At 33.3% G+C, this 10,473-nt stretch overlaps 1 protein-coding gene across 2 annotated transcripts; it reads left to right on the plus strand.

Annotated features, from left to right (window-relative positions):
• The first annotated feature begins 4,084 nt into the window (after nucleotides 1-4,084).
• LOC116032575 lies at nucleotides 4,085-10,450 on the plus strand. 2 transcript variants are annotated; one of them, XM_031275209.1, is made up of 8 exons: nucleotides 4,085-4,372; nucleotides 5,990-6,086; nucleotides 6,168-6,239; nucleotides 6,788-6,821; nucleotides 7,017-8,760; nucleotides 9,094-9,184; nucleotides 9,553-9,908; nucleotides 10,006-10,450. In XM_031275209.1, the coding sequence occupies exons 2-7, from the start codon at nucleotides 6,004-6,006 to the stop codon at nucleotides 9,587-9,589; spliced, it is 2,061 nt and encodes a 686-aa protein (XP_031131069.1). In that variant the 5' UTR covers nucleotides 4,085-4,372; nucleotides 5,990-6,003; the 3' UTR covers nucleotides 9,590-9,908; nucleotides 10,006-10,450. The 2 variants fall into 2 exon arrangements, with proteins under 2 accessions (XP_031131069.1, XP_031131070.1); XM_031275210.1 differs by lacking the exons at nucleotides 4,085-4,372; nucleotides 6,788-6,821 and having other exon boundaries at nucleotides 6,066-6,086.
• The last annotated feature ends 23 nt before the right edge of the window (nucleotides 10,451-10,473 follow it).

Consider the following 10,473-nt stretch of genomic DNA (forward strand, 5'->3'; position numbering starts at 1 on the left):
GTGGAATAGAACTATTATGAAAAATTTTGAGTTTGGCATAACTTTTTTTTAGATTAAGATTGACAAGAATTTATATGCATGTATAAGTCTTCATTTGAAATTGTTTATGTTTTAATGAATGCAACAATGTATTTTTTTTTTACATTATATTAGCTATTTGTCCATTTATTTGAATCTAAAATAGTTGTAGCAAATAGCAGAAGTTTACATTCATTGTTGAACTCATGTTTGAAATCACAGATTTATGATTCAATTATAACATACTCATGTTTGAAATCACAGATTTATGATTCAATTATAACATCATTTAAAATATGAAATATTGCAATGAGTATTTTAGAAATTACAATTAAAATATGAAATATTGCAATGAGTATTTTAGAAATTACAATTTCATACTTTACATGATAATTGTTATGTGATAATTATTTTTGTGTCACAGTTTGCTATATAATTATGTGAATCATCGGTAAAGTATTTTTCAGATAATAAATATGTGCTATAGGTCCTAAATGTTAGATTTTCCCACTAAACTCATTTTCGATATGTTTATCAAAATTATGGGATAAATATATAATTATGTCCAATTTGCTAAATACTATGTGAAAGAAATAAAGTATAAGCCAAAATATATAAACTGATGCATAATTTTAAGGGTTATGTACTTGATAGAACCAAACGATAAAAGTATGGAGTATTGATTAAGACTATATTTTTATTCATCGTTATGCAAAAAATCAAGTACCTCATCTATTTGCTGAGGATTTAATTCTAGATTATCAAAAAATTGAGGAACATGTAATGAACTCTCAGGTTGGGTTACAGGAAGGTAATAAGAAGAAGAACGTTTACATTTATTGCATTTTTTCCTATATGAAATTTTACTATTAATAGTAACTCTAAGTTTATTAGTTGCCGAAATTTTACTATTAATAGTAACTCTAAGTTTATTAGTTGCCTTATCCTTACTATTAATAGTAACTCTAAGTTTATTAGTTGCCTTATCCAATTTATTAATAGTAACTCTAAGTTTATTAGTTGCCTTATCCAATTTCATTGTTGGATTATCAAGCAACATTTTCTTCTTATTTTCCAAATCACTCTTTATCTTTTCAACCTCCGCTTCATCCTGAATATTCCCAAATTCCTACAAAAAGGAAATTGTTATCTCTCATTCAAAAATATCAATTACTAAGTTGATAAATAAACTGCAAATACCTGGATATTTTTTACCATCCTTTCCAAAGTCAAGAATTTCCGGTTAGGCCATTCGGAAATTCCTAATTTCCTACATACCCTCCTTAAAGTAGATGAGCTAATCAATAATTTCTTTGCAGCATCAGCTTGTTGCAGATGTAAATACTGAAGCATATCTTCTTTAGTTATTGTGTTGGGATTACGAAAAGAATTTTTAATCCTATTTTTCCCAAGTAAGACATCATTACTAATACTTCCTACAGCTATCCCAGAAGTGGCATTATTCTCCTCCATAAATGCAATATTATTCTGATTTTTAGCCACAACGTTCGTAGCTAGATCACCTTAATAAGAAGTTACCCATTAAAACAATATATATCATAAGAAGTAAAGTTTATGAAAAAGTGTAACACTTACCAACAACTTCGTTGAACTCTAATTGTAAATCCACTATATCTTGAACATAGGCTAAATCCATACTCATTTGAGATACATTAGTCCTCAATGGTGATATTTGAAAATCATTCCAAAATGAATGATCATCGGTTGAGTCATTTTTGTGAGGAAGAGAGGAAGTAGAATGACTTGCCATTATGAAAAATCATAAACAAAAAGATAAAACTAAGAAGAGAACTTATAATAAAAATGTTGAAAATATAAAAAAGATGTGAACAACAATTTAATAAACTGAAGAAAATATACCCCAAATGGAGCATCCTCATCAACCGACGGCTACTGTATATGGTAAAATGACATTTATTGTTCGAAAGGACAGCTACGATGACAATTTGCACCACTGTTTCCAAAAAAAATCTACTGTTTTATACAACTTCTGCACATTAAATTTTCTTGATTGGCACACCAATTTCCCTCGAAATAATCAAAAGTCTTCAATAGTCTCACATGATGTTTAATTAAACTGCTAAACTTTTATATAAATTAATGATTCGATTGGCATTAAAATCTTCTTAAGTGTAACTCACATTGTTTGTTGTTTTGTCTTTGTTCTTAGATTTATCACTTTATTAAACTTGTAACACTTTTTAGATATGGCAAATATTTAACTTTGTAATACACGGAATATAATATACCATAATGCTAAATAATCATTTACTCCATATGTTTATCTTGACAAAGACATATAAATTAAAGTTTAGACACATAAATGATTTATTACCATAAGATACCCACTCAAGGTAATAGCTAAAAATTGTTTATGTTTACAAATGTCTATTGTACTCATATATTTGCATCATTGAATGACAATAAATGATTGATAAATATTTGTCATCGTTATCACTTAAAATTATTACTTCCACTAACTCTATTATCACTTAAATTAGGGATCCAATTACCACATTACCTATCATTAGTAATTATTGAAAATATGAAAAAAAAAATAGTTAAAATCCACTAACTCCATTATCACCTTAAACAAGAGTGGTTGAGTGTCTTTTTGTGACTACTGAATAAAAAAAAACATGAGTGGCTGAGTATATTTTTTTTGTAGTGCTTAAGACAAAAAAAAATAAATAAAATTGGCTGCTTTCCTGTTTCGTGATTGATGCTCAACCTTGTCCTTTGCTGAAAAAAAAATAAAAGTTTATTGCTTTTTTGTGGAAAGGCGTCCAACCCTGTTACCTAGTTAAGGAAACAAAATGGACTACGATACTTGATTTTCTCTTATCTCTGCACCATCTGGTTTTGCTGATGTTTTCATGCTTTATAATGTAAGTTGTTTTACAATTAAATGTTATGAGTTGATTATAAAGCAAAATCTCATAACTCTCCATTTTCTTTGGTTTTTTCAGCTGGCCTTGTCCACCCCCACCAAAACTGTAAGCAACACCAGTTGAGCATTACTACCAATTCAACCAATTCTGATANGAGGTTATAAAAAAAAAACAAAACAATTGGTATCTTGAGCCAGAAGGAGACATTAACTTGTTAGACGAGGTAGACTATTAGCACTACTTCTGTTTAGTTTGTTTAATATGCAAATTTGTTTACAAGCAAAAACTCAAACTATGGTAAATGCTTTTTCACGTGATTTAGGAATTTATCGAAGATGAATGAAACGAATCATTTGGAGATCATTTTGTACATGTTCGATTCGTACTTTTATATTTTTTATTATACATTGATGCAATTTGACACAACTTTTTTTTTTTTATTGAGATGGACAAGAATTTAAATGCATGTATAAGTCTTCATTTCAAATTGTTTATGTTTTCTTTCGTGCAACACAACTAACTTTATTTAAAGGAATAAAAGCATTACATGTTAGTACATTTATTTGAATATGAGATATGAACAACCAAAAACACAAGTTTCTATGTTTGTTTTAGAAACTGTACGGAAAAAAAACCCAAAGTAGGACACTAACAATGATGTAGGAGAATGAACTACAATTTTAATAAACTTGTATATATAAATGCTACAACTCTATTTATTATCAATAAACTTGTATGTATGAATCTCCGTTTGACAAAAATAAACTAGCTCCTTATATTTATATCGTACATAACTATTGAAATAACACTCTTGACCTCTTAATTAAATTCAAATTTAAACAAAAAAAATTACAAAATAAATACCAAAGAATTTAAATTTTAACACATTTTTTAATATCATTGTATTTATTCGATCTTTGTTGGGCATTATACTACGCGCATCGCGCGTGCCACCGCTAGTATATATATACACATAACAAATCAGAATAGTAAATTAAAAGGCCCAAAACAAACATAGTATTAATAGAACAAACAGGCCTAAAACCAATAATTGTTATTAATTAAATGAAATGGTCAGGCCCAAAGGGCTAGACCCGGCCCAACAAAACTTAAACACTTTAACAAAACAAAATAAACCTAGCTGCTGCGGTGCTGTCGTTCCAGATCAACGCAAACGAAGAGGGATGAGAGAACGTCGGATCGAAGACTATCGCGGCTGACCGAGGGAGAGAGAGAGGTCGCCGGACGAAGACCCGGCCGGAGTCGACGGCGGTAAGCAGCACCGCCCGCCACCGTCTTCTCGGCGGAAACCGGCCATCGCCGCCGCTCACCACCAAGACGCGAGATCCTCCTTCCGCCGCGACGCCTCCTGCGTCCGTCACCAGCGTCGTCACTGCCACCCTCCTTTTCGCCGGTAACCAGCGTCGCCGCCAATCCAAGAGGTTTTATTTTATTTAATTTTTTTTTTATGTTTCGCCGTTTTGTTTGCCGGAAAGGGAAAACCCACCGGCGACCGCCGCCAACGGCGGCCGAGGTCGCCGGACAGGGAGGCATGCCGGCGACCATACAAATGGTTGCCGGTCGGAACCCCGAAACCTTATGCCTCCTTAAATTTTTTTATTTTTTATTTTTAAAAACAGAGTATACATATATACAAAACGTATTATGCGGAATTTGTATATATATCATTATACGAAGAAACCGAACAGAATACATAATTACACAAATGTATTCAAACACCAAAAATGCAATTCTAATAAAATTTATTCTATTTACCAGAAATTGCAAATTTAACCATTCATACATCTAAGAAATTCTACATTTATATGCATTCAAATAGGCATAATAGATTTTCAAGAAAAATATATTGCAAATTATATCCAGGAAATATATATCATGCAATATACAACTAGGCAGAGATTTCGTGGCTACTGATACCAAATGTTAGACTAATACACATAATTGTACTAACCTCCAGCCATAGTTGTCCTTTAGATTGCCTTTGGTGTATGCTGTTGATTGTGTATAGTGGTAGAAATTCCTGCAGAGTGTCTCCCACTTGCTCTCAGGTTCAAAATAGATGGTGTATGTGTGGACCTATCCCTTTTATACCTATAGAACCATCCATATAGGTCATGTAACGGTTTCTGTTACATGGCACCACATAATGGCTATTGAATGCCATTACTTGCACCACTTGAAGCATTGGAAATGTTACACTCTATACCTGTATATCCTTTGGTAAATTTTCTGCATAATTGTACTATCAATAAAACTGGAGAAAGAACAAGAATATGAGGAGATATGTGCAATTTTTTATATTTTATTTTATTTTTTCAAAATAATAATAATTAATTTGTATGAAATTTTCTTAATAGATTTGTCAAAATTAATTTGTGACTCTCTGCATTTCGTATTTCTCCTCATTTCTGTTTGGGTATTTGAATAATTAAATTCTTGGTTAAAAATTGATTCTTGAAGACTGACTTCAAATTCAGGGTATTTTGTTCCCTTAAAGAATTTCAAGGATATTGCTTTGCCATTGCTTAATTGCTTTTTCGATTGCCAGCAAGATCTGATAGAATTTTGTTATGATACTAGAATATGGACATAGCTAATTCTTCTTTGGTTTTTCTTCCCCCTTGTGTGATAATCACATGTCATTATCTATGCAAATTAACCATTGTTTGATGATAAATTTGCTTGGTTTTGCTTCAAATATGGACTTGAAAATCTACTTTTATTTTATAATGTATAAAAATATGTTTTGTGATTAATTGATATTACAAATATTTTCTAATTCAGTTATTGAGAAATATTTTAAAATAATACCTACTCTTGAGGATTCATCTATCCAAGGTAGTCAGAATATGAGAGAGCATAGAGAAGTACCATGTTTTAAATTTTGACATGGTTGCTTTTTAATTGCTTGAACTTTGCCCCTAATCATCTTTATCCCTAGCTCTGCCCATGTATGTATACACACACAAGCACACACATACATTAATGCTTTTGAAAAAAAGAGGGGTTGGTTAAGGCTATTGTTCCCTTTTTCACAGAATAGTTGAGGAAAATGGAGGAGCATTATATTGAAGACTGCAAAGCTTTGTTATCTCAAACGAAGCAGCAAGAGAAGGATCTTCGGCTCAAAAGAAGGTTAGTGGTATATTTATAGCTGCAATTTCATTAATATTTGTGTGATGACAATCTTAAAAGATTTTTATCCTTATTTTTCAGGTGGTTGATGGGTGTTAATTTATCACGATGGGAGCAGGATTGCATGGAGTCTCTTAAGCCACCCAATGACAAGTATGTGGGATTCTTATTATTATTTGTCTTTGTTATCTTTCTTGTTTTTTGCTTTTGAATTTCATTCTTAAATCTTAAAGTTCTCTCTATGCTCTCTAATTCAATGCCTGCAACTTTTTCCATTGGTTTTGATTTTATTTTGAATTGACACCCTTCTTTTACGGCCATTTTTCTCCATTAATGCTTTAACCCTTAATCAAGAAGGTTTTGGTGCTTGGCTTCTATATATTGATTAAATGGCTGGTACAATTTATCAAAAGAAGAATAAAAGAACAATAGTGCTAAACGAGTACTCTCTACATGGTTCTTTATATCAATATCATCCCTTGCTCAGAGGGATGTATTTTGTTGATCTTTTTGTGGTCCAGTAGTGCTTTATTCTTTCTCTATGCTTCATATTCTGCAAATCATATACATCTGTATAAATTATACATGTTACAAGTTGATTTGGTTTAAAAATTTTTATAGTTGGTTTTATTTAAAACTCAGTTGAGTACATCTGCTTGTAATTATAACTCAACCACTGGTCTTTTATTTCTTACATGTAGGTTTGTGCCTGAATCAGTGCTTAGAGAAGATGATGTAAGTGCTTGATTTTGTAAATATCATTGTCCAAAACTAATGTAGATTTAATACCAAGTGCCCAAGTTGGAATATTTTTATAAAATTAACACATCTATATCTAACTGCGAGTTATATTTTCTAAAAATTGAATACTATTTCAATTACTTACCTGTATAAATCCTGCCATCTGATATTTCCTGTATTTGGTTACAGTTAAGTTATGAGAACATCAGAACATTTGTTGAAAAGACACTTGGAGTACATAATGCTGAAAGAAACCATCATGTGACTGAAGATGATGAAATACAACTCTTTGATTCACCTAAGAATTTGAAGTATATAACCTCCTTACTTGATGAAATGACCAATAAGGGGCTATTCTGTTTTGCTGAGATTGTGACGAATGGTTCTGTTAACTTCCTGAAAACAAAAAAGAAGATGAGAAAGATAATCAAAGAATTTCTTCCAAAACTACTTGAATGCCGTGATGACCATAGCCAAATGAAATTGAAGCAACTGGCTCGACTCCTTGTGGATCCTCAAAATTTTTGCCAGAATGAAATGGCTCTTTCAAATCCATCTCAATCCTTCCGTGCAGCTTGTATTGATGTTATTGCTAGACTTGAGGAACTTCCATTCGTAGCACTTAGTGCAATGTACCGAAATCTCAGAGGGGTCAAGGGATACACTCTTAAGTTGCAAGGCAGAAGGTCTGGTTGGAGTCTTGAGAGATTAGTGAAACAAATTAGGAGAAAATCAATGGAAATGCTGCAAGAATTTTGTGATGGAGATGAGCCACCAGAACCCTTGGCAAAAGCTTTGGCAGTTGCATACTTGATGCTAAAACCAAAACCAAGAACACTGTTACCAAATGTTTCTCCAGATATAGAGGTGCTACAGAGTGATATTCTGAAGGCTATTGAATTAGTCAAGGATAAAAGGAAAATAAGTTACTTAGAGCTGAAGAAGTTGCAGATTATGCTGGATCCAGGTACTGAACCATCAGAACAAAATTGTCGTGTGCGTGTGACAATGAAGAATTTGTTGACTGAATATCTGTTGGAGTGCATCAATATGGACTGTATACCAAAGAGTTTGCTAGAAACTGTTAGAATTATCAACAGGACATCTCAGGGGTCGGCCCCAAAAACCTTCTCAACTGAGGAAATACAGGAAGAAATAAATTGTTTACTACATTTGAGTGCTCAGGCAAAGCAGATAGTCTTGGACTCTCTTCCAGAAAATGAATTTGACAAAGATTTTGCTGATGCATACATGGAGGATGTTGAAGAATGTGATGAATCTGGTTATGACAGTCATGATAATATTTGCAGTTTTAATCCTGATGATCTTGACTGCCAATCAGAAAGTGTTGGTGAGATCAGCCCAGTTGATTCTAAATCACCAGTCTCTTCTAGTCGAGCTGAAAACTTGACTCCACTTTTTTCACCAAATAAAAAGTTAAGTGTCAAACTTGAATCAATGAACATTACTGAAAAAAACTCACTAGAGTCTCGTGCATTTCTTCATTCTTCAAAAAATTTTGACGACACTAGCAGTATAGATGAAAATGGGGATCAAGCAGGAAGTACAGGCCAACAAAGGAAATCTTGTTCTCATATTAATAAATATGGATTTTCCACAATATCCTCTGCTAATGGACTATCAGGAAGGAGTAATGATGGACTGAAAGAACCAAAAACAGAGTTCGGATACAAGCCAACATTTGCATCTTCTAACTTTTTACAGGCAGATACCACGGTAGTAAATGATAATAAAAGCAATTTTGAGAATCAGTACCTCATTATCCAAGAAGCTTGTGATGAAACAAGTATGTTTGCTTATTCATTTGTTGATCAAGTTTTGAGTGAGTTGGCAAGGTTAGACAGATTAGAGATGCCTAAGGATCACATGTCAAATCTCCAAGCTGATGCATTGGGCCTCAAAAATTCCAAAGGTAGAAATAATTCTCTGCTTTCCAGTTTATGGTAGGGTAAATTAGTAGACTATAATTCTCTGTTTTCCAGTTTCCAAGTGCTAAGGATGCAACTTGATGGTTCCCCATGAGCATATACATACACTTGTCCCAAAATGTAAAAAAAAAATGCTGAATTCAACCTTCTTCTGAAAGAACCTTTCTATTTGTTATTTTCTGTAGTGTACTAATAATATTCCTGGACCAGCAGTGATTTACCTATACTCTGCTTCAAATTTGTTTTACTTCTATGCCTATATATAATTTTCTTTTATTAACCAGAGTACAAGTGGTTACAAATTTTTTCATGCCCAGGTCCAACAAGGAGGCATACTTTTGGCGAAGATGGTGTAGGGTCAGTTATGGTCAATGTACTTGAAGTTCTAATGCCTTCATTTCCTAGCAGGTACCTTTTGTGCTAGTTCAGTACTCTCCACCTCCTTTTTAAAATCTTTTACTTGAAACTTCTATTTTGTGTGAATGGGTTGAGGAATCATGAAAACATGGAGATTGTAAACAAGCAATTGATTTGCATTTAATATGTATAACTTTCTAGTTGCCTAATGAAGTGTTTATCATTGGCTTAAACAACAAAACGAATTCATTGAATGTTACTTGATTATTTCATGTTTAAGGGTTTTGTTGCTTCTGTGGAATTCTTTCCATTTAGGTTTGTGATTATAAATTTAACAGGATTTTGGCATATGTACCATATCACACACACATTCTATTGATTTGTCATAGGCTAAGATTGTGTTTTGCTTCTTTATACAGAGAGAAAGAGGAACTGAAAGTGCTGATGGGCATATAGAGACCAATTAGAAGCGTAGTTATTGTGGAAGTTGGTAAACATCAGAAACCCTTCAACAGGCTATCTTTGGCACGATACATTAAAGTTAAATCTGGGTTGGAGTGTTGGTTGCTGTTAACCAAAGCAATCCAGGGAAAATTCTTGCATAGAGCCTGGCTCTGAGCACTGCAATCACCTTAAATCAAGCTTCTTTTGGGTGAAAACAAAATTTTGGCTACCCCTCATGCAAGTGCTGCACTGGAGTAAGCTTCTGGGAGTTTTCTGTTTTATATTTGGTGAAAGTGCTTCAGGCTTCAGCAGATAAACATAGAAGCAAGAGGTAAGTTGTGTGGGTTTTGTTTGTAATAGGTCCATGAATGATTTTATTTCTGCATGCATCATTCCTCATGGACCTAACTGCTCTGGCCATTCTGCAGAACCACTGAAGCAGTGGGGACTAATTAACATTTCCTGGGTGACCATGTCTGGAGAAATTGAACAGAAGACCAGTTTGCACTCAAGATAGAAATGCTGTTGAAGAGAAGAACCAGCCAAAGTCGCTACTGCTCATAAATTAAACATTTTTTGAAAAACAATTCTGCTACTTGGGGACTGCAATGTAGTCTGCTATTAGAAATATGGTAACATCTGGTTTTAGCAGTCTAGATTGCTTAGTACTCCCAAGTTGCTAGCGGTTAAGTGGCAACCTAACCTCGCCTCACCAGTTGCCAGTAAAGGTTTCTCATATCCGGTTTGAGTCGGCTATTTACTTAGGCGGTCTCTTCTTTTTGAACAATGTTAGTCTCTCCTTTGTTTGATTTTTTTTAGGTTTGTCTGTGTAGTTGTTCTTGGGTATTCAATATATATATATAACCTTTAACCCCCCCCCCCCCCCCCCCCCCCCC

This window comes from Ipomoea triloba, chromosome 10, assembly GCF_003576645.1.
Source record: "Ipomoea triloba cultivar NCNSP0323 chromosome 10, ASM357664v1".
In the NCBI taxonomy this organism is placed as follows: domain Eukaryota; kingdom Viridiplantae; phylum Streptophyta; class Magnoliopsida; order Solanales; family Convolvulaceae; genus Ipomoea; species Ipomoea triloba.

Bases quoted from the DNA above. Each gene is read 5' to 3' on its own strand.
- LOC116032575 (XM_031275209.1), top strand. From the start codon at position 6,004: ATGGAGGAGCATTATATTGAAGACTGCAAAGCTTTGTTATCTCAAACG. The intron at 6,087-6,167 runs GTTAGTGGTATA...CTTATTTTTCAG, and splicing joins GATCTTCGGCTCAAAAGAAG to GTGGTTGATGGGTGTTAATT. The intron at 6,822-7,016 runs GTAAGTGCTTGA...ATTTGGTTACAG, and splicing joins CAGTGCTTAGAGAAGATGAT to TTAAGTTATGAGAACATCAG.